General features: G+C 55.0%; 1 protein-coding gene across 1 annotated transcript in view; it reads right to left on the bottom strand.

Moving 5' to 3' along the window:
- LOC311229383 (uncharacterized protein) overlaps window positions 1-24741 on the bottom strand; it is a gene marked incomplete at both ends in the record, with an annotated part of 211269 nt that overhangs the window by 15844 nt on the left and 170684 nt on the right. The window contains 5 exons of the mRNA XM_084315471.1: window positions 13647-13682; window positions 17314-17361; window positions 18682-18717; window positions 20399-20434; window positions 20534-20599. Coding sequence (XP_084171597.1) covers window positions 13647-13682; window positions 17314-17361; window positions 18682-18717; window positions 20399-20434; window positions 20534-20599 — 222 coding nt within the window. The remainder of the gene's footprint in view (window positions 1-13646; window positions 13683-17313; window positions 17362-18681; window positions 18718-20398; window positions 20435-20533; window positions 20600-24741) is intronic.

The following is a 24741-nucleotide window of genomic DNA, read 5'->3' as shown; positions in this document are numbered from 1 at the left end:
CCAGTACCTCTCTGACCCCCTCCTCCACCTCCTCCATGCCCCCAGTACCTCTCTGACCTCCTCCTACACCTCCTCCATGCCCCCAGTACCTCTCTGACCCCCTCCACCTCCTCCATGCCCCCAGTACCTCTCTGACCTCCTCCTACACCTCCTCCATGCCCCCAGTACCTCTCTGACCTCCTCCTACACCTCCTCCATGCCCCCAGTACCTCTCTGACCTCCTCCTACACCTCCTCCATGCCCCCAGTACCTCTCTGACCCCCTACACCTCCTCCATGCCCCCAGTACCTCTCTGACCTCCTCCTACACCTCCTCCATGCCCCCAGTACCTCTCTGACCTCCTCCTACACCTCCTCCATGCCCCCAGTACCTCTCTGACCTCCTACACCTCCTCCATGCCCCCAGTACCTCTCTGACCTCCTACACCTCCTCCATGCCCCCAGTACCTCTCTGACCTCCTACACCTCCTCCATGCCCCCAGTACCTCTCTGACCTCCTACACCTCCTCCATGCCCCCAGTACCTCTCTGACCCCCTCCTACACCTCCTCCATGCCCCCAGTACCTCTCTGACCTCCTCCTCCACCTCCTCCATGCCCCCAGTACCTCTCTGACCTCCTCCTACACCTCCTCCATGCCCCCAGTACCTCTCTGACCTCCTACACCTCCTCCATGCCCCCAGTACCTCTCTGACCCCCTCCTACACCTCCTCCATGCCCCCAGTACCTCTCTGACCCCCTACACCTCCTCCATGCCCCCAGTACCTCTCTGACCCCCTCCTCCACCTCCTCCATGCCCCCAGTACCTCTCTGACCCCCTCCTACACCTCCTCCATGCCCCCAGTACCTCTCTGACCTCCTCCTACACCTCCTCCATGCCCCCAGTACCTCTCTGACCCCCTACACCTCCTCCATGCCCCCAGTACCTCTCTGACCCCCTCCTCCACCTCCTCCATGCCCCCAGTACCTCTCTGACCCCCTCCTACACCTCCTCCATGCCCCCAGTACCTCTCTGACCCCCTCCTACACCTCCTCCATGTCCCCAGTACCTCTCTGACCCCCTACACCTCCTCCATGCCCCCAGTACCTCTCTGACCCCCTCCTACACCTCCTCCATGCCCCCAGTACCTCTCTGACCCCCTCCTCCACCTCCTCCATGCCCACAGTACCTCTCTGACCCCCTCCTACACCTCCTCCATGCCCCCAGTACCTCTCTGACCCCCTCCTACACCTCCTCCATGCCCCCAGTACCTCTCTGACCCCCTCCTACACCTCCTCCATGCCCCCAGTACCTCTCTGACCCCCTCCTCCACCTCCTCCATGCCCCCAGTACCTCTCTGACCTCCTCCACCTCCTCCATGCCCCCAGTACCTCTCTGACCCCCTCCTCCACCTCCTCCATGCCCCCAGTACCTCTCTGACCTCCTACACCTCCTCCATGCCCCCAGTACCTCTCTGACCCCCTCCTACACCTCCTCCATGCCCCCAGTACCTCTCTGACCTCCTCCTACACCTCCTCCATGCCCCCAGTACCTCTCTGACCTCCTCCTACACCTCCTCCATGCCCCCAGTACCTCTCTGACCCCCTCCTACACCTCCTCCATGCCCCCAGTACCTCTCTGACCCCCTACACCTCCTCCATGCCCCCAGTACCTCTCTGACCCCCTCCTACACCTCCTCCATGCCCCCAGTACCTCTCTGACCTCCTCCTACACCTCCTCCATGCCCCCAGTACCTCTCTGACCTCCTACACCTCCTCCATGCCCCCAGTACCTCTCTGACCTCCTCCTACACCTCCTCCATGCCCCCAGTACCTCTCTGACCTCCTACACCTCCTCCATGCCCCCAGTACCTCTCTGACCCCCTACACCTCCTCCATGCCCCCAGTACCTCTCTGACCCCCTACACCTCCTCCATGCCCCCAGTACCTCTCTGACCTCCTCCTACACCTCCTCCATGCCCCCAGTACCTCTCTGACCCCCTCCTACACCTCCTCCATGCCCCCAGTACCTCTCTGAACTCCTACACCTCCTCCATGCCCCCAGTACCTCTCTGACCCCCTCCTACACCTCCTCCATGCCCCCAGTACCTCTCTGACCCCCTACACCTCCTCCATGCCCCCAGTACCTCTCTGACCCCCTCCTACACCTCCTCCATGCCCCCAGTACCTCTCTGACCCCCTCCTCCACCTCCTCCATGCCCCCAGTACCTCTCTGACCTCCTCCTCCACCTCCTCCATGCCCCCAGTACCTCTCTGACCCCCTCCTACACCTCCTCCATGCCCCCAGTACCTCTCTGACCTCCTACACCTCCTCCATGCCCCCAGTACCTCTCTGACCCCCTCCTACACCTCCTCCATGCCCCCAGTACCTCTCTGACCTCCTCCACCTCCTCCATGCCCTCAGTACCTCTCTGACCTCCTACACCTCCTCCATGCCCCCAGTACCTCTCTGACCCCTCCTCCACCTCCTCCATGCCCCCAGTACCTCTCTGACCCCCTCCTCCACCTCCTCCATGCCCCCAGTACCTCTCTGACCTCCTCCTCCACCTCCTCCATGCCCCCAGTACCTCTCTGACCCCCTCCTACACCTCCTCCATGCCCCCAGTACCTCTCTGACCTCCTACACCTCCTCCATGCCCCACAGTACCTCTCTGACCCCCTCCTCCACCTCCTCCATGCCCCCAGTACCTCTCTGACCCCCTCCTCCACCTCCTCCATGCCCCCAGTACCTCTCTGACCCCCTCCTACACCTCCTCCATGCCCCCAGTACCTCTCTGACCCCCTACACCTCCTCCATGCCCCCAGTACCTCTCTGACCCCCTCCTCCACCTCCTCCATGCCCCCAGTACCTCTCTGACCCCCTCCTACACCTCCTCCATGCCCCCAGTACCTCTCTGACCTCCTACACCTCCTCCATGCCCCCAGTACCTCTCTGACCTCCTCCTACACCTCCTCCATGCCCCCAGTACCTCTCTGACCCCCTCCTACACCTCCTCCATGCCCCCAGTACCTCTCTGACCCCCTACACCTCCTCCATGCCCCCAGTACCTCTCTGACCCCCTACACCTCCTCCATGCCCCCAGTACCTCTCTGACCCCCTCCACCTCCTCCATGCCCCCAGTACCTCTCTGACCTCCTCCTACACCTCCTCCATGCCCCCAGTACCTCTCTGACCCCCTCCACCTCCTCCATGCCCCCAGTACCTCTCTGACCTCCTCCTACACCTCCTCCATGCCCCCAGTACCTCTCTGACCTCCTCCTACACCTCCTCCATGCCCCCAGTACCTCTCTGACCTCCTCCTACACCTCCTCCATGCCCCCAGTACCTCTCTGACCCCCTACACCTCCTCCATGCCCCCAGTACCTCTCTGACCTCCTCCTACACCTCCTCCATGCCCCCAGTACCTCTCTGACCTCCTCCTACACCTCCTCCATGCCCCCAGTACCTCTCTGACCTCCTACACCTCCTCCATGCCCCCAGTACCTCTCTGACCTCCTACACCTCCTCCATGCCCCCAGTACCTCTCTGACCTCCTACACCTCCTCCATGCCCCCAGTACCTCTCTGACCTCCTACACCTCCTCCATGCCCCCAGTACCTCTCTGACCCCCTCCTACACCTCCTCCATGCCCCCAGTACCTCTCTGACCTCCTCCTCCACCTCCTCCATGCCCCCAGTACCTCTCTGACCTCCTCCTACACCTCCTCCATGCCCCCAGTACCTCTCTGACCTCCTACACCTCCTCCATGCCCCCAGTACCTCTCTGACCCCCTCCTACACCTCCTCCATGCCCCCAGTACCTCTCTGACCCCCTACACCTCCTCCATGCCCCCAGTACCTCTCTGACCCCCTCCTCCACCTCCTCCATGCCCCCAGTACCTCTCTGACCCCCTCCTACACCTCCTCCATGCCCCCAGTACCTCTCTGACCTCCTCCTACACCTCCTCCATGCCCCCAGTACCTCTCTGACCCCCTACACCTCCTCCATGCCCCCAGTACCTCTCTGACCCCCTCCTCCACCTCCTCCATGCCCCCAGTACCTCTCTGACCTCCTCCTACACCTCCTCCATGCCCCCAGTACCTCTCTGACCCCCTCCTCCACCTCCTCCATGCCCCCAGTACCTCTCTGACCCCCTCCTACACCTCCTCCATGCCCCCAGTACCTCTCTGACCCCCTCCTACACCTCCTCCATGCCCCCAGTACCTCTCTGACCTCCTCCTACACCTCCTCCATGCCCCCAGTACCTCTCTGACCCCCTACACCTCCTCCATGCCCCCAGTACCTCTCTGACCCCCTCCTCCACCTCCTCCATGCCCCCAGTACCTCTCTGACCTCCTCCTCCACCTCCTCCATGCCCCCAGTACCTCTCTGACCCCCTCCTACACCTCCTCCATGCCCCCAGTACCTCTCTGACCTCCTACACCTCCTCCATGCCCCCAGTACCTCTCTGACCTCCTACACCTCCTCCATGCCCCCAGTACCTCTCTGACCTCCTACACCTCCTCCATGCCTCCAGTACCTCTCTGACCCCCTCCTCCACCTCCTCCATGCCCCCAGTACCTCTCTGACCCCCTCCTACACCTCCTCCATGCCCCCAGTACCTCTCTGACCTCCTACACCTCCTCCATGCCCCCAGTACCTCTCTGACCCCCTCATCCACCTCCTCCATGCCCCCAGTACCTCTCTGACCTCCTACACCTCCTCCATGCCCCCAGTACCTCTCTGACCCCCTCCTCCACCTCCTCCATGCCCCCAGTACCTCTCTGACCCCCTACACCTCCTCCATGCCCCCAGTACCTCTCTGACCCCCTCCTACACCTCCTCCATGCCCCCAGTACCTCTCTGACCCCCTACACCTCCTCCATGCCCCCAGTACCTCTCTGACCTCCTCCTCCACCTCCTCCATGCCCCCAGTACCTCTCTGACCCCCTCCTACACCTCCTCCATGCCCCCAGTACCTCTCTGACCCCCTCCTACACCTCCTCCATGCCCCCAGTACCTCTCTGACCCCCTCCTACACCTCCTCCATGCCCCCAGTACCTCTCTGACCTCCTCCACCTCCTCCATGCCCCCAGTACCTCTCTGACCTCCTCCACCTCCTCCATGCCCCCAGTACCTCTCTGACCCCCTACACCTCCTCCATGCCCCCAGTACCTCTCTGACCTCCTCCACCTCCTCCATGCCCCCAGTACCTCTCTGACCCCCTCCACCTCCTCCATGCCCCCAGTACCTCTCTGACCTCCTACACCTCCTCCATGCCCCCAGTACCTCTCTGACCCCCTCCTACACCTCCTCCATGCCCCCAGTACCTCTCTGACCTCCTCCTACACCTCCTCCATGCCCCCAGTACCTCTCTGACCCCCTCCTCCACCTCCTCCATGCCCCCAGTACCTCTCTGACCCCCTACACCTCCTCCATGCCCCCAGTACCTCTCTGACCTCCTCCTACACCTCCTCCATGCCCCCAGTACCTCTCTGACCCCCTCCTCCACCTCCTCCATGCCCCCAGTACCTCTCTGACCTCCTCCTACACCTCCTCCATGCCCCCAGTACCTCTCTGACCCCCTCCTACACCTCCTCCATGCCCCCAGTACCTCTCTGACCTCCTCCTACACCTCCTCCATGCCCCCAGTACCTCTCTGACCCCCTCCTACACCTCCTCCATGCCCCCAGTACCTCTCTGACCTCCTCCTACACCTCCTCCATGCCCCCAGTACCTCTCTGACCTCCTCCTACACCTCCTCCATGCCCCCAGTACCTCTCTGACCTCCTACACCTCCTCCATGCCCCCAGTACCTCTCTGACCCCCTCCTACACCTCCTCCATGCCCCCAGTACCTCTCTGACCCCCTCCTACACCTCCTCCATGCCCCCAGTACCTCTCTGACCTCCTCCTACACCTCCTCCATGCCCCCAGTACCTCTCTGACCTCCTCCTACACCTCCTCCATGCCCCCAGTACCTCTCTGACCCCCTCCTACACCTCCTCCATGCCCCCAGTACCTCTCTGACCTCCTCCTACACCTCCTCCATGCCCCCAGTACCTCTCTGACCTCCTCCTACACCTCCTCCATGCCCCCAGTACCTCTCTGACCTCCTCCTACACCTCCTCCATGCCCCCAGTACCTCTCTGACCCCCTCCTACACCTCCTCCATGCCCCCAGTACCTCTCTGACCTCCTCCTACACCTCCTCCATGCCCCCAGTACCTCTCTGACCCCCTCCTCCACCTCCTCCATGCCCCCAGTACCTCTCTGACCTCCTCCTCCACCTCCTCCATGCCCCCAGTACCTCTCTGACCCCCTCCACCTCATCCATGCCCCCAGTACCTCTCTGACCCCCTCCTACACCTCCTCCATGCCCCCAGTACCTCTCTGACCTCCTCCTACACCTCCTCCATGCCCCCAGTACCTCTCTGACCTCCTCCTACACCTCCTCCATGCCCCCAGTACCTCTCTGACCTCCTCCTACACCTCCTCCATGCCCCCAGTACCTCTCTGACCCCCTCCTACACCTCCTCCATGCCCCCAGTACCTCTCTGACCTCCTCCACCTCCTCCATGCCCCCAGTACCTCTCGGACCTCCTCCTACACCTCCTCCATGCCCCCAGTACCTCTCTGACCCCCTCCTACACCTCCTCCATGCCCCCAGTACCTCTCGGACCCCCTACACCTCCTCCATGCCCCCAGTACCTCTCTGACCTCCTCCTACACCTCCTCCATGCCCCCAGTACCTCTCTGACCCCCTCCTACACCTCCTCCATGCCCCCAGTACCTCTCTGACCTCCCCCTCCACCTCCTCCATGCCCCCAGTACCTCTCTGACCTCCTCCTACACCTCCTCCATGCCCCCAGTACCTCTCTGACCCCCTCCTACACCTCCTCCATGCCCCCAGTACCTCTCTGACCTCCTCCTACACCTCCTCCATGCCCCCAGTACCTCTCTGACCTCCTCCTACACCTCCTCCATGCCCCCAGTACCTCTCTGACCTCCTACACCTCCTCCATGCCCCCAGTACCTCTCGGACCTCCTCCTACACCTCCTCCATGCCCCCAGTACCTCTCTGACCCCCTCCTACACCTCCTCCATGCCCCCAGTACCTCTCTGACCCCCTCCTACACCTCCTCCATGCCCCCAGTACCTCTCTGACCCCCTACACCTCCTCCATGCCCCCAGTACCTCTCTGACCTCCTCCTACACCTCCTCCATGCCCCCAGTACCTCTCTGACCCCCTCCTACACCTCCTCCATGCCCCCAGTACCTCTCTGACCTCCTACACCTCCTCCATGCCCCCAGTACCTCTCTGACCCCCTCCTCCACCTCCTCCATGCCCCCAGTACCTCTCTGACCTCCTACACCTCCTCCATGCCCCCAGTACCTCTCTGACCCCCTCCTCCACCTCCTCCATGCCCCCAGTACCTCTCTGACCCCCTACACCTCCTCCATGCCCCCAGTACCTCTCTGACCTCCTACACCTCCTCCATGCCCCCAGTACCTCTCTGACCTCCTACACCTCCTCCATGCCCCCAGTACCTCTCTGACCCCCTCCTACACCTCCTCCATGCCCCCAGTACCTCTCTGACCTCCTCCACCTCCTCCATGCCCCCAGTACCTCTCTGACCTCCTCCTCCACCTCCTCCATGCCCCCAGTACCTCTCTGACCCCCTCCTACACCTCCTCCATGCCCCCAGTACCTCTCTGACCCCCTACACCTCCTCCATGCCCCCAGTACCTCTCTGACCCCCTCCTACACCTCCTTCATGCCCCCAGTACCTCTCTGACCTCCTCCTACACCTCCTCCATGCCCCCAGTACCTCTCTGACCTCCTCCTACACCTCCTCCATGCCCCCAGTACCTCTCTGACCCCCTCCTACACCTCCTCCATGCCCCCAGTACCTCTCTGACCCCCTCCTACACCTCCTTCATGCCCCCAGTACCTCTCTGACCTCCTCCTACACCTCCTCCATGCCCCCAGTACCTCTCTGACCTCCTCCTACACCTCCTCCATGCCCCCAGTACCTCTCTGACCTCCTCCTACACCTCCTCCATGCCCCCAGTACCTCTCTGACCTCCTCCTACACCTCCTCCATGCCCCCAGTACCTCTCTGACCCCCTACACCTCCTCCATGCCCCCAGTACCTCTCTGACCCCCTCCTACACCTCCTCCATGCCCCCAGTACCTCTCTGACCCCCTCCTACACCTCCTCCATGCCCCCAGTACCTCTCTGACCCCCTCCTACACCTCCTCCATGCCCCCAGTACCTATCTGACCTCCTCCTACACCTCCTCCATGCCCCCAGTACCTCTCTGACCTCCTACACCTCCTCCATGCCCCCAGTACCTCTCTGACCTCCTACACCTCCTCCATGCCCCCAGTACCTCTCTGACATCCTACACCTCCTCCATGCCCCCAGTACCTCTCTGACCTCCTCCTCCACCTCCTCCATGCCCCCAGTACCTCTCTGACCTCCTCCTACACCTCCTCCATGCCCCCAGTACCTCTCTGACCTCCTCCTACACCTCCTCCATGCCCCCAGTACCTCTCTGACCCCCTCCTACACCTCCTCCATGCCCCCAGTACCTCTCTGACCCCCTCCTACACCTCCTTCATGCCCCCAGTACCTCTCTGACCTCCTCCTACACCTCCTCCATGCCCCCAGTACCTCTCTGACCTCCTCCTACACCTCCTCCATGCCCCCAGTACCTCTCTGACCTCCTCCTACACCTCCTCCATGCCCCCAGTACCTCTCTGACCTCCTCCTACACCTCCTCCATGCCCCCAGTACCTCTCTGACCCCCTACACCTCCTCCATGCCCCCAGTACCTCTCTGACCCCCTCCTACACCTCCTCCATGCCCCCAGTACCTCTCTGACCCCCTCCTACACCTCCTCCATGCCCCCAGTACCTCTCTGACCCCCTCCTACACCTCCTCCATGCCCCCAGTACCTATCTGACCTCCTCCTACACCTCCTCCATGCCCCCAGTACCTCTCTGACCTCCTACACCTCCTCCATGCCCCCAGTACCTCTCTGACCTCCTACACCTCCTCCATGCCCCCAGTACCTCTCTGACATCCTACACCTCCTCCATGCCCCCAGTACCTCTCTGACCTCCTCCTCCACCTCCTCCATGCCCCCAGTACCTCTCTGACCTCCTACACCTCCTCCATGCCCCCAGTACCTCTCTGACCTCCTCCTACACCTCCTCCATGCCCCCAGTACCTCTCTGACCTCCTACACCTCCTCCATGCCCCCAGTACCTCTCTGACCTCCTCCACCTCCTCCATGCCCCCAGTACCTCTCTGACCCCCTCCTACACCTCCTCCATGCCCCCAGTACCTCTCTGACCTCCTCCTACACCTCCTCCATGCCCCCAGTACCTCTCTGACCTCCTCCTCCACCTCCTCCATGCCCCCAGTACCTCTCTGACCCCCTACACCTCCTCCATGCCCCCAGTACCTCTCTGACCCCCTCCTACACCTCCTCCATGCCCCCAGTACCTCTCTGACCCCCTCCTACACCTCCTCCATGCCCCCAGTACCTCTCTGACCTCCTCCTACACCTCCTCCATGCCCCCAGTACCTCTCTGACCCCCTCCTACACCTCCTCCATGCCCCCAGTACCTCTCTGACCCCCTCCTACACCTCCTCCATGCCCCCAGTACCTCTCTGACCCCCTCCTCCACCTCCTCCATGCCCCCAGTACCTCTCTGACCCCCTCCTACACCTCCTCCATGCCCCCTGTACCTCTCTGACCTCCTACACCTCCTCCATGCCCCCAGTACCTCTCTGACCTCCTACACCTCCTCCATGCCCCCAGTACCTCTCTGACCCCCTCCTACACCTCCTCCATGCCCCCAGTACCTCTCTGACCCCCTCCTACACCTCCTACATGCCCCCAGTACCTCTCTGACCCCCTCCTACACCTCCTCCATGCCCCCAGTACCTCTCTGACCCCCTACACCTCCTCCATGCCCCCAGTACCTCTCTGACCCCCTCCTACACCTCCTCCATGCCCCCAGTACCTCTCTGACCCCCTACACCTCCTCCATGCCCCCAGTACCTCTCTGACCCCCTCCTCCACCTCCTCCATGCCCCCAGTACCTCTCTGACCTCCTCCTCCACCTCCTCCATGCCCCCAGTACCTCTCTGACCTCCTCCTACACCTCCTCCATGCCCCAAGTACCTCTCTGACCTCCTCCTACACCTCCTCCATGCCCCCAGTACCTCTCTGACCTCCTACACCTCCTCCATGCCCCCAGTACCTCTCTGACCTCCTCCTACACCTCCTCCATGCCCCCAGTACCTCTCTGACCCCCTCCTCCACCTCCTCCATGCCCCCAGTACCTCTCTGACCCCCTACACCTCCTCCATGCCCCCAGTACCTCTCTGACCCCCTCCTACACCTCCTCCATGCCCCCTGTACCTCTCTGACCTCCTACACCTCCTCCATGCCCCCAGTACCTCTCTGACCCCCTACACCTCCTCCATGCCCCCAGTACCTCTCTGACCCCCTCCTACACCTCCTCCATGCCCCCAGTACCTCTCTGACCCCCTACACCTCCTCCATGCCCCCAGTACCTCTCTGACCCCCTCCTACACCTCCTCCATGCCCCCAGTACCTCTCTGACCCCCTCCTACACCTCCTCCATGCCCCCTGTACCTCTCTGACCTCCTACACATCCTCCATGCCCCCAGTACCTCTCTGACCCCCTACACCTCCTCCATGCCCCCAGTACCTCTCTGACCCCCTCCTACACCTCCTCCATGCCCCCAGTACCTCTCTGACCCCCTCCTACACCTCCTCCATGCCCCCAGTACCTCTCTGACCCCCTCCACCTCCTCCATGCCCCCAGTACCTCTCTGACCTCCTCCACCTCCTCCATGCCCCCAGTACCTCTCTGACCCCCTCCTACACCTCCTCCATGCCCCCAGTACCTCTCTGACATCCTACACCTCCTCCATGCCCCCAGTACCTCTCTGACCCCCTCCTACACCTCCTCCATGCCCCCAGTACCTCTCTGACCTCCTCCTACACCTCCTCCATGCCCCCAGTACCTCTCTGACCCCCTCCTACACCTCCTCCATGCCCCCAGTACCTCTCTGACCTCCTCCTACACCTCCTCCATGCCCCCAGTACCTCTCTGACCTCCTCCATGCCCCCAGTACCTCTCTGACCTCCTCCTACACCTCCTCCATGCCCCCAGTACCTCTCTGACCTCCTACACCTCCTCCATGCCCCCAGTACCTCTCTGACCTCCTCCTACACCTCCTCCATGCCCCCAGTACCTCTCTGACCCCCTCCTACACCTCCTCCATGCCCCCAGTACCTCTCTGACCCCCTCCTACACCTCCTTCATGCCCCCAGTACCTCTCTGACCTCCTCCTCCACCTCCTCCATGCCCCCAGTACCTCTCTGACCCCCTCCTACACCTCCTCCATGCCCCCAGTACCTCTCTGAGCCCCTACACCTCCTCCATGCCCCCAGTACCTCTCTGACCCCCTCCTACACCTCCTCCATGCCCCCAGTACCTCTCTGACCTCCTACACCTCCTCCATGCCCCCAGTACCTATCTGACCCCCTCCACCTCCTCCATGCCCCCAGTACCTCTCTGACCTCCTACACCTCCTCCATGCCCACAGTACCTCTCTGACCTCCTACACCTCCTCCATGCCCCCAGTACCTCTCTGACCTCCTACACCTCCTCCATGCCCCCAGTACCTCTCTGACCCCCTCCTCCACCTCCTCCATGCCCCCAGTACCTCTCTGACCTCCTACACCTCCTCCATGCCCCCAGTACCTCTCTGACCCCCTCCTCCACCTCCTCCATGCCCCCAGTACCTCTCTGACCTCCTCCTACACCTCCTCCATGCCCCCAGTACCTCTCTGACCTCCTCCTACACCTCCTCCATGCCCCCAGTACCTCTCTGACCTCCTACACCTCCTCCATGCCCCCAGTACCTCTCTGACCTCCTACACCTCCTCCATGCCCCCAGTACCTCTCTGACCTCCTACACCTCCTCCATGCCCCCAGTACCTCTCTGACCCCCTCCACCTCCTCCATGCCCCCAGTACCTCTCTGACCTCCTACACCTCCTCCATGCCCCCAGTACCTCTCTGACCCCCTCCTCCACCTCCTCCATGCCCCCAGTACCTCTCTGACCTCCTCCATGCCCCCAGTACCTCTCTGACCTCCTCCTACACCTCCTCCATGCCCCCAGTACCTCTCTGACCCCCTCCTACACCTCCTCCATGCCCCCAGTACCTCTCTGACCCCCTCCTACACCTCCTCCATGCCCCCAGTACCTCTCTGACCTCCTCCTACACCTCCTCCATGCCCCCAGTACCTCTCTGACCTCCTCCTACACCTCCTCCATGCCCCCAGTACCTCTCTGACCTCCTCCTACACCTCCTCCATGCCCCCAGTACCTCTCTGACCCCCTCCTACACCTCCTCCATGCCCCCAGTACCTCTCTGACCCCCTCCTACACCTCCTCCATGCCCCCAGTACCTCTCTGACCCCCTCCTACACCTCCTCCATGCCCCCAGTACCTCTCTGACCCCCTACACCTCCTCCATGCCCCCAGTACCTCTCTGACCCCCTCCACCTCCTCCATGCCCCCAGTACCTCTCTGACCCCCTCCACCTCCTCCATGCCCCCAGTACCTCTCTGACCCCCTCCACCTCCTCCATGCCCCCAGTACCTCTCTGACCTCCTCCACCCCTCCACCCCCTCCCGGAGGCTGCGATTCTCAGACGCCGATCCCCCCCCCCCCCCCCCTTCAGCGTGCTGAGACCCTCTCCACTACATCCTTGGACTCCTCCATGACTGCTCTGTCCACTGCCTCTAGTCATCTTCCTGTCATTTATTGTTATTCATATTTATTTCGTTTATTGTTTATTTATTTTTTGTTGCCTGTCCTTGGGTTTCCTGAAAGGCACTATACAAATCCAAGTTATTATTATTATTATTATTATTATTATTATTATTATTATTATTATTATTATTATTATTATTATTATTATTATTATTATTATTATTATTATTATTATTATTATTATTATTATTATTATTATTATTATTATTATTATGAAATAATAATAGAAAACAATCTTGAAAACAAGAATAGAAAGACTCCAAGTGCTCAAAAACGATGCTAATTAGTATTTTTATATGAGAAAATATGTCTCAACAGAATTGTATGTTTCTTTGGTGATCGTTGACGTCAAGGTGCACACTCTAGTTTGGAGTGAGAACTGTGTAGACTCAACCAGTAAATCACGTGGTCATTTTACACAGTCGCTCCGAACGATCTAAAATTGCACAGAGTGCACCTTTAAAGCACCTTTAACTCTTTCACTTCTACACTACCCAAATGGTTGACTCTTTCACTGTGACAATACAGAAGGTTAACCCTTACACTGCCACGCGACAACATGTTAACCCTTTCACTACCACACTACAGAAGGTTAACCCGTCTGTAGTGGGATAGTAAAGGGTTAACATTATGTAGTGTGGTAGTGAAAGGGTTAAAGCCACAATCTGTGATCGCAGTGTATGACCCTCAGACAATCATCCTTTTCATATTTTCGACCCAAAGCGTACACAGCTATTGTTACAATAACCCGTGACAGAGTGTGAAGTCCACATACCAGAATGCCAAAGCCGGCCAGAGCCTTCTGCAGATCCTGATGAGAGGGAGAAGAACATGTAAACAGTCACAGTAGAGAAGCAGAACTAGAACATTGAGGTGAACCACTGGCCACGCCTTCCACAACGCTGTTCGGTTTCCGCGTTGCCGCTTTGCGCTCTGATTGGCCGAGCGCGCGCATGCGCATGAGCCGTGACTAGCTCCTCAGAAAGGCAGGAATAATAAGCTCCGTTTAACGCAATTTATACAAATGGAAGTATTGATTTCGCCGTAACGAATCATTAAAAAAATATACCCTTAACGGGAATATGTTGTGCATTTACACATATGTTGGATTAAGTAATTGATTTGTCATGACAAACCAATAAAAGATCGCGAATTAACCGCTGGCTACAACAACACACAGTAACCCACAGTGTAAACAATAATGCATGTAGTTACTGTGTGTTGTTGTAGCCAGCGGTTAATTCGCGATTTTTTATTGGTTTGTCATGACCAATTGTCAATACTTCCATTTGTATAAATTGCGTTAAACGGAGCTTATTATTCCTGCCTTTCTGAGGAGCTAGTCGCGGCTCATGCGCATGCGCGCGCTCGGCCAATCAGAGCGCAAAACGACCAACGCGGAAACCGAACAGCGTTGTAGAAGGCATACACGCCACCAGGTCATCACACTGTAGGGTCTCTGCAGGACAGCACGTGTCCATTTTGTGGGACATTTTGTGAACATGTTTGGTAAACGGGGAGATTATACTGTATGTGTGAAGAAAAAATCACGTGATTTCTCAGGTCTATTCCTGCTTTTGGTCGGGTTTGCGTTCAAACCTCAAACGCTCCAGAGTTCATTAGGAGGCGGGCCGAGACCGCCCTCAAACAGGCGCACCTGAGTTGAATTACTGTGTTCACACTAGGTATGTTCGATATTGGCTTTTTTACCGATATCCGATATACCGATATTGTCCAACTCCTAATTTCCGATACCGATATCAACCGATACCGATATATGCAGGGTTCCCCCCCCCCCCCAAAACGGAATAATTTCAGGTAATTAACATTATATATATTATCTCTTGTTGTGGAATTAACACAACATTATGCATACTTTTGACAATAAATAAAATAAGAATTTGTTCTTACTTGCTTGCCTGGGTTAATAAAGGTTAAATAAATGTAAAAGAAATATATATTTTTTTAAACCGATACCGATAATTTCCGATAGTACATTTGAATGCCAATATCGGCCGATAATATCAGTAGGCCGATAATATCGGACATCCCTAGTTCACACCAATACAAATTCATATTATTTAACATTTTTAATCATGACTTTGTTGAAATGCGGGACATTTTTCTTCCGCTGCGGAACTAAAGGGCTAAAGTGCAGGACACTCTATCACCCTAACCCTCACCACTGCTGCTCCTGGTTGGTCAGCCTAACCCTCACCACCACTGCTGCTCCTGGTTGGTCAGCCTAACCCTCACCACTGCTGCTCCTGGTTGGTCAGCCTAACCCTCACCACTGCTGCTCCTGGTTGGTCAGCCTAACCCTCTCCACCGCTGCTCCTGGTTGGTCAGCCTAACCCTCACCACCGCTGCTCCTGGTTGGTCAGCCTAACCCTCACCACTGCTGCTCCTGGTTGGTCAGCCTAACCCTCACCACCGCTGCTCCTGGTTGGTCAGCCTAACCCTCACCACCACTGCTGCTCCTGGTTGGTCAGCCTAACCCTCACCACTGCTGCTCCTGGTTGGTCAGCCTAACCCTCACCACCGCTGCTCCTGGTTGGTCAGCCTAACCCTCACCACCGCTGCTCCTGGTTGGTCAGCCTAACCCTCACCACCACTGTTCCTGGTTGGTCAGCCTAACCCTCACCACCGCTGCTCCTGGTTGGTCAGCCTGACCCTCACCACTGCTGTTCCTGGTTGGTCAGCCTAACCCTCACCACTGCTGCTCCTGGTTGGTCAGCCTGACCCTCACCACTGCTGCTCCTGGTTGGTCAGCCTGACCCTCACTACTGCTGCTCCTGGTTGGTCAGCCTAACCCTCACCACCACTGCTGCTCCTGGTTGGTCAGCCTAACCCTCACCACCACTGCTGCTCCTGGTTGGTCAGCCTAACCCTCACCACCACTGCTGCTCCTGGTTGGTCAGCCTAACCCTCTCCACCGCTGTTCCTGGTTGGTCAGCCTAACCCTCACCACCGCTGTTCCTGGTTGGTCAGCCTAACCCTCACCACTGCTGCTCCTGGTTGGTCAGCCTAACCCTCACCACTGCTGCTCCTGGTTGGTCAGCCTAACCCTCACCACTGCTGCTCCTGGTTGGTCAGCCTAACCCTCACCACCACTGCTGCTCCTGGTTGGTCAGCCTAACCCTCACCACTGCTGCTCCTGGTTGGTCAGCCTAACCCTCACCACCACTGCTGCTCCTGGTTGGTCACCCTAACCCTCACCACCACTGCTGCTCCTGGTTGGTCAGCCTAACCCTCACCACTGCTGCTCCTGGTTGGTCAGCCTAACCCTCACCACTGCTGCTCCTGGTTGGTCAGCCTAACCCTCACCACCGCTGCTCCTGGTTGGTCAGCCTAACCCTCACCACTGCTGCTCCTGGTTGGTCAGCCTGACCCTCACCACTGCTGCTCCTGGTTGGTCAGCCTAACCCTCACCACCACTGCTGCTCCTGGTTGGTCAGCATAACCCTCACCACTGCTGCTCCTGGTTGGTCAGCCTAACCCTCACCACCACTGCTGCTCCTGGTTGGTCACCCTAACCCTCACCACCACTGCTGCTCCTGGTTGGTCAGCCTAACCCTCACCACTGCTGCTCCTGGTTGGTCAGCCTAACCCTCACCACTGCTGCTCCTGGTTGGTCAGCCTAACCCTCACCACCACTGCTGCTCCTGGTTGGTCAGCCTAACCCTCACCACTGCTGCTCCTGGTTGGTCAGCCTGACCCTCACCACTGCTGCTCCTGGTTGGTCAGCCTGACCCTCACCACTGCTGCTCCTGGTTGGTCAGCCTAACCCTCACCACCACTGCTGCTCCTGGTTGGTCAGCCTAACCCTCACCACCACTGCTGCTCCTGGTTGGTCAGCCTAACCCTCACCACCACTGCTGCTCCTGGTTGGTCAGCCTAACCCTCTCCACCGCTGTTCCTGGTTGGTCAGCCTAACCCTCACCACCACTGCTGCTCCTGGTTGGTCAGCCTAACCCTCACCACTGCTGCTCCTGGTTGGTCAGCCTAACCCTCACCACCACTGCTGCTCCTGGTTGGTCACCCTAACCCTCACCACCACTGCTGCTCCTGGTTGGTCAGCCTAACCCTCACCACTGCTGCTCCTGGTTGGTCAGCCTAACCCTCACCACTGCTGCTCCTGGTTGGTCAGCCTAACCCTCACCACTGCTGCTCCTGGTTGGTCAGCCTAGCCCTCACCACCGCTGCTCCTGGTTGGTCAGCCTAACCCTCACCACCGCTGCTCCTGGTTGGTCAGCCTAACCCTCACCACTGCTGCTCCTGGTTGGTCAGCCTAACCCTCACCACCGCTGCTCCTGGTTGGTCAGCCTAACCCTCACCACCGCTGTTCCTGGTTGGTCAGCCTAACCCTCACCACCGCTGCTCCTGGTTGGTCAGCCTAACCATTACCACAGCTGCTCCTGGTTGGTCAGCCTAACCCTTACCACCGCTGTTCCTGGTTTGCCCGGCATGCCGTCCTCCCCCGGGTCTCCCTGTCAAACGAAGACAAGACATCATCAGCCACGTCGACACGAACATGCAAACAAAAACACAGACGTGTAAAGGTCGAAGGTCATTCTCCTCTGCGTATCTGGTGGGGACACACCCATGGGATGTTCATCCGACTGATGCTGTTGCTATGGTACCATGGCTTTCATAGGAAGTGTCCTGCCTCATGTTCATTCCCATGTCAACATTATAAACACACTCCACGGCGGCCATTTTAAGGCGCGCCGACCGCATGAAGTATTGAAGTATTGGATGTAGGGCGCTACTTAAGTATCTAAAGTAAAAGTACGCATTCTACATAACGTTGGTGTATTCCTGTGCTTGGGGGCATTCAATCCTCGATCCATTGACCTCTAAAAGTCATGTTATGTTAAAGTGGTATGTGGTCCAGTTATGCTGCTCTGATTAAAGGTCATGTTAAAGTGGTATGTGGTCCAGTTATGCTGCTCGGATTAAAGGTTATGTTAAAGTGGTGTGTGGTCCAGTTATGCTGCTCTGATTAAAGATTGTGTTAAAGTGGTATGTTGTCCAGTTATGCTGCTCTGATTAAAGGTGATGTTAAAGTGGTATGTGGTCCAGTTATGCTGCTCTGATTAAAGGTTATGTTAAAGTGGTATGTGGTCCAGTTATGCTGCTCTGATTAAAGGTTATGTTAAAGTGGTATGTGGTCCAGTTATGCTGCTCTGATTAAAGGTTATGTTAAAGTGGCATGTGGTCCAGTTATGCTGCTCTGATTAAAGGTTGTATTAAAGTGGTATGTGGTCCAGTTATGCTGCTCTGATTAAAGGTTGTATTAAAGTGGTATGTGGTCCAGTTATGCTGCTCTGATTAAATGTTGTATTAAAGTGGTATGTGGTCCAGTTATGCTGCTCTGATTAAATGTTGTATTAAAGTGGTATGTGGTCCAGTTATGCTGCTCTGATTAAAGGTTGTATTAAAGTGGTATGTGGTCCAGTTATGCTGCTCTGATTACGTCCTCTTGAAATTGTCAGGCTACAAATGTGAAAGTACATAATCATTTTTGCCCTGTTTTCTATGCAAAATATTGTTATTCAAAGTAACTAGTAACTGACGGGTTCAGATAAATGTAGTGGAGTAAAAGTATAAAGTTCCCTAAAATGAAAATTAAAGTACAAGTAGCTCAAAATTGTACTCAAGTAGGCTACAGTACTTCAGTAAAAATACTTAGTTACTCTCCACCACTGTGCATGAGCGTTCAAGAATACAGATGAGTCGGTTGCTGGGCGCTCTCTCCACCTCCAGGCACAGAAATTAGGACGACTGGTGACAAAAAAATCACTTACCGTTTCACCCTTAGGCCCCAGGGGTCCTCTCTCGCCCTGGAACAGACAGAACACAAAGGTCACAGAGGTCACAGAACAGACTGTTACTCATCTACTTAGTCATGTGTTACGTTCCAAGGCCCGGCCCTGGCTGGACCAGGCATGAGAATAACAGTGGACAGTTCTCTCCTCCTGACATTGGCTCCCTACCTCCCTCTGGTGACCTAAGCCCGATGGTGCGGTCAGCCATTTTATGTTGGTTTCAAATCATTGAGTGGATTTCTAATGATCTGTTATCCTGGGCCATCCCTGTCTGTGTTTGATGTCATCCCCCTGTCTGGTTGTTGTGTGTGTCTCCCCGTGTCGTGCCTGCCTTCCCTGTTGATGTCTAGTGAGTCCTTGCCTGTCTACTCCTGTCGTTTTCTTGTTTTCCTTCGTTGTTTTGTTAGTAGTAGTGTCTTTCGTTTGTATTGTATTAAACACCCCTTCTTCAAGCATCGCTCCTCGTCTCTGCCTCCGTTCCTTCTCCCTTGTCTGCATATTGTGTTCTCTCCTTCATCATCACCCCCAATCGTAACAGTCATGTGTTACTGTGATTGTATTACTTTCCCAGTAACGAGTAAAGTAAGGCTTTACAATTTCCGAAAAATAGTAATTATATTACAGTTACTAATCCAAGTAACGCTGCGTTACTGCGTTACATCGTTGCCAGAATGCTATGTTTTCTTTTTGTCCTCCTATAAAACGCTTGATTATGTTTATACGCGGTCCTCTGTCGATGATGTGTGTTTATACACGGTCCTCTGTCGATGATGTGTGTTTATACACGGTCCTCTGTAGATGATGTGTGTTTATACACGGTCCTCTGTCGATGATGTGTGTTTATACACGGTCCTCTGTCGATGATGTGTGTTTATACACGGTCCTCTGTAGATGATGTGTGTTTATACACGGCCCTCTGTAGATGATGTGTGTTTATACACAGTCCTCTGTCGATCCTCTGTAGCAGGTCAGAGTGAGGTCATGGAGGGTGAGGAAGAGAGATAACGTTATGTCCAACACCGGCACGGTGGTGTAGTGGTTAACACTGTTGCCTCACAGCAAGAAGGTCACAGGTTCGATTCCCGCTTTCCGCGATGCCAGGCACCCAGGTGGGGTATCTCCCGGGCCTATCTGTGTGGAGTTTGCATGTTCTCCCCCTCTGTGCTCGCAAGGGTTTCCCCCCCCCGATAAGAGAAACCCAATGGAAAAACATGCACAACAGATCGCTGACGCTGTCGCGTCCCTGACGAAGACGGACAGGAGCGCTTGGATTGGCCCCTCGCCGACGCCCCTATCTGCTCCCGGCTGCCCTTGGGGGGGGGAGGACGACGGGATGGGTCAATCGCATCGGCGACCCAACTAACTGCATGTGTGTGTGTTCCTGTGTGTGTGCCGCCCATCGCACGTGTGTCTGCCTGCATGCCGAATAAAGACTTCTCCAAGGTCCAGAGAGAGAGAGCTAACTTGAACCACAGCTAACAACAGAAGCTACACAGGTTGTACATACCTTTTTCAAAGGGGGGGGGGTGTAAGCGAAAGTAACTAATAACGTAACTAGTAACGTAACTAATTACTTTGATACAAAGTAATTAGTAAAGTCATTTTGATTACTTTTTAAAGGAGTAATCGGTCAAAAGTAACTAATTACACTGCTGATCTAGGGGCACTGGGATCAATAAAGGAAACATTGACTCACTCGGACTCCCAAGGCTCCCGGGATCCCAGGCACACCCTGCAGGAGGGAGACAGATTTATAATCAATACACTCGCCTGCGGCCACGCGTACAGCATAATTAATTAATGACATGCTGTGATGTCACTGCATACTCACTGGTATTCCAGCTGGTCCCTGGGGGCCTGCAACTGGTACTGCAGCAGCCCCCTTCACCACCGTCACCTGAGAGAGAGAGAGAGAGAGAGAGATAGAGAGAGAGAGAGAGAGAGAGAGAGAGAGAGAGAGAGAGAGAGAGAGAGAGAGAGAGAGAGAGAGAGAGAGAAGAGAGAGAGAGAGAGAGAGAGATAGAGAGAGAGAGAGAGAGAGAAAGAGAGAGAGATATGAGAGAGAGAGGGAGATGGAGAGAGAGATAGCAAGAGATAGGAGAGGGAGAGGGAGAGAGAGGGGGGGGGTGATGGTTGAGTCATTAATAGTGAGTGTGATGGGTTAGGGTTAGCGTTAAAGATCATTAATAGTGAGTGTGGGGTTCCAAGATGGCGATGGGTCCAAGATCGCGGCATAGAGGAAGGACGTTAGTGGAACGGGCTACTACACAAACACCTGATGTATCGAACATACTCCGCCTAACAGTTTATGTCAACTCACGCTTATTAATCACATATACAACAAAGAAATGCCACCCAAAAAGTCCGAAGTGAGCAGGAAGCCGATGGCATCGCCCGGCGTTAGCACTAGTGCTAGCATGAGACCGCAAGGGACTAGCGCGCCATCTAACATCGAAGCTAACGATGAAACACCACTGACATGGTTTCTTGGGGAACTGGAGAAAGTATTCGATAGAATTCAAGCCATGATGGAACTTAAGATGAACTCTCTAAACATCGCGGTGGAAAGACTTGTCAATGACAACCAGGCACTGGGGCAATGTCTTAAGGAAATGGAGGGAGTGCAAGCTAGCTACGGTGATAGCTTCAATTCCCTATACCAAGACCTCAGCGATCATACAGAAAACACAGAGGAAGAAATCTTTCACAGATGTGACCAGAATCCTTGACGCAGCATGGAAAAAGTCAAGTCCTTAACTCACTAGCTGAAAAAATACCAAGGTCCAATTTCCCCTTCTAGTGGAACTCACAATTTGTAACATATTTGGGTCTAAAGATCCCTAACCAAATAGATACAATTTTCTTACTAAATCATGATCCACTACTTAAAAAAGTGGAGAAGGTCCTAGATAGATGGATGCAGCTACCTCCCTCGCTAATCGGACGAGTGAACTGCATTAAGATGAACGTCCTTCCTAAATGTCTCTACCTTTTTCAAACCCTCCCTATATCTATACATAAGAACTTCTTCAAGAAACTACAAAGGATAATATCTGCATTCATATGGAGGAGGAAGGTCCCTAGAATTAAAATTAAAACCCTATATAATTCCCCCCAGTGTGGTGGACTGAAACTCCCGGACTTCCAACGCTATTACTGGGCTGCACAGACAAGGGCTCTGTGGATTTCGCAGAATGAGTCGACTAATTCCCCTGCCTGGAGACAAATAGAACAATGCCATACGATGGACGTACCGCTGGCCGGAATTCCTTTTATCCGGTCGTACCACACCCTGAAGAATAGTTCAGATAACCCATTTATTAAACACCCAGCAAGAACATGGTTTGAGATTCAGACACATCTTGGTAGCTTTATTGCATTTCACAGGATTACAACCCAGCTTTACCAGAATCACTTAGAGATGGCATCACCAAGAAGTGGTACACTCAGGGGATTAAAACTGTTGGGGACCTATATGATAATAACATACTTATGTCCTTTGAACAGTTAGGCTTTGTGTCCACCGGGGACGTTTTTTTCAAGGCAGGCCGCTTTGAAAAGCAAAAATATGCATGCTCAGAGTGTTTTCCTGAGTCTCGCGACTGCCGCGGCTCCGCCACTTGCTCGATGTTGATTGGTCGGTCGAAAAAAGTTACCTTGATGAGCGCCGCTCCTCTCCAAAAGTTGAACTAGTTTCAACTTTAGGCGCTGGGAGCGCTCCGCTCAAAAACGCTGGCCGCAGAGAGCGCTAAAATGCGAGGCGCGGCGCTGGGAAAAGGAGCGCGCCTGTCGCGTCTGTAGCATTAGCATAGAAATGAATGACAGAAAGGAGCTGACAACTCATAAATTGTCCCCTTACACAGCACCTTCCACCTTCCAACTACTAATTTCTTCAAATATCTACAGGTCAGACACAGGTCAGGGAGGAAACTCCACTCTTCCAAAACCCCTCCTCATAGATGATATTCTAAAAGGAGTTATTCACACTAGAGGCATCCTATCATTAACATATAATAGAATTCTGACCTTTACAGAAATAATGCCCCTAAACGCCAAAAACAAATGGGAGCGCGACCTGGACTGTACCTTTGATGAAGATGAATGGGAATCACTATGTGAGTCCGCACTATCGTTTTCATATAACACTCAACATGAACTTATGCAATTTAACATTCTCCATAGAACCTATTTTACGCCGGAAAGACTTCACAGGATGAATGACGCTATCTCTGACCTTTGCCCTAGGTGCTCAACTGAAACAGGTAGCCTGCTCCACATGTTCTGGGAATGTAACAAACTAAGACCTTACGGGGGCTCAATTGGGGAGATTCTCGAAGAGATCACAGGGTTTGAGATCCCATGTACACGTAAATTAGCATTATTAGGAGACATGTCTGACATCTCTCCTGATAAGAGAAGCAAGGTGTGGATCATTAAATTGGCCATGATTGCAGGGAACAAGTGTATAGCCATGCTGTGGAAAAGTGCTGAATCCCCCCGTGTCTATGTGGCTTAGTGAAATCTCTTCATACATGGCATCAGAGAAAATAATGTTCAATCTTAAGAAAAAACCACATCTCTTTGATAAATGCTGGGCTGGGTTTAGGCAATACTTAGAACAGATTACATAGTAGGTTGACGATGTAGGCTATTAATGATGCTCACTTTTGTCTTTCTGATGGGTATATATTTGGTATAGAAGTATGGGCACCTGTTCAGACAGGTGTAGCTGGGCTTACAAAATTATCAAGTTGTGTAAAAAAAAAAAAAAAAAAAAAGAAAAAAAATAGAAGTCTTGAATTTGTTGAGGTCCTAGTCTGGGGGAGGGGGTGTCTGGTCTTGAGGTTTTCTTTTTGTTTATATACATTTTTATTTCTTTAAGGGGGGGGGGGGGTAATTTGTATCTGTTTTTCTGTAACTCGGGGTGAAGGGGAGCGGAGGGGGAGGGAGGCAGTTGGCAGCATTTCTTTTTGTATTGATGTTGAATTGTTGAACTGATGCTGTAAAACTGATACAAAAAAAAAAGAAATACCAATAAACATAGTGAGTGTGATGGGTCCGGATCTGCTGACGGTGGATTTGGTGCCGATGAGGAATAGTTCTGTCTTTTCACTGTTGAGTTTGAGGAGGTTGTGGGCCAGCCAGGATTGTAGTGCAGATATGCAGGACTCGATGTGACTGAGGGGAGGGCTGTGGGAGGACTGTGTGCTGATGTAAATGTGGGTGTCGTCGGCGTAGCAGTGGAAGTGGAGGTTGAATTTGCGGATGAATGAATGAATGAAATGACGTGACCGAGGGGGAGAATGTAGCAGATGGAGAGCAGGGGGAAGAGGACGGAGCCTTGGGGGACCCCCTGTGTGACTGAGGAGGGGGGAGAGGGAGATGAACTGATGTCTGTCGGTGAGGTATTCCTTACTTACTCTTACTAGTTACACTGCTGGCCAGTATGGCTTATTACTAGGGATGTCCCGATCACATTTTTTTGCTCCCGACCCGATCCCGATCATGTGATTTTGAGTATCTACCGATACCGATCTTTCCCGATCCGATCTTTCACATTAGTAACCGATTAATTCTCCCTCTCTGTCTCGAATGTTGCTAGACTATGCCTCCCACTGGTCGGCTGCAGGTTGACGTTATCCAGGTGAAAAGTTTACTTCATTCAAGCGAGGCATTGCAACCGGAGTAATCTAAAAACTCCGCCTCCAACCTGCTGCTTCATGAGAGCAATGGCGCCATCGTCTGTAAAAATCAGGTGACTGCAAGTTCTGCAACTAGTGGATGTCCCTCATCCTTGACATAAATCATTTGATGTATAATTAAATCAAAGGAAATGCGTTTGTTTTGGCTGCAGCTAGTATGAGGAACAGGATGGGATGTACTGAGATAGGGTTCTAACCAACCAATCAATGATTAGTAGCAAATAGGGCTTGGGCTCTAAGGATCAAGAAATGACCTCGAGAAACCGTATCAGCAGTGACACAGTGGTATTGGTACATTCTATATGATCAATACTGAAGCACATCTAGGCGTGTGTTA

This window comes from Notolepis coatsorum (genome assembly GCF_963971535.1).
Source record: "Notolepis coatsorum genome assembly, chromosome: 6".
NCBI classification, from domain to species: domain Eukaryota; kingdom Metazoa; phylum Chordata; class Actinopteri; order Aulopiformes; family Paralepididae; genus Notolepis; species Notolepis coatsorum.
The sequence above is the reverse complement of the archived record's forward strand: the minus strand, read 5'-3'. Positions and strand labels throughout refer to the sequence as shown.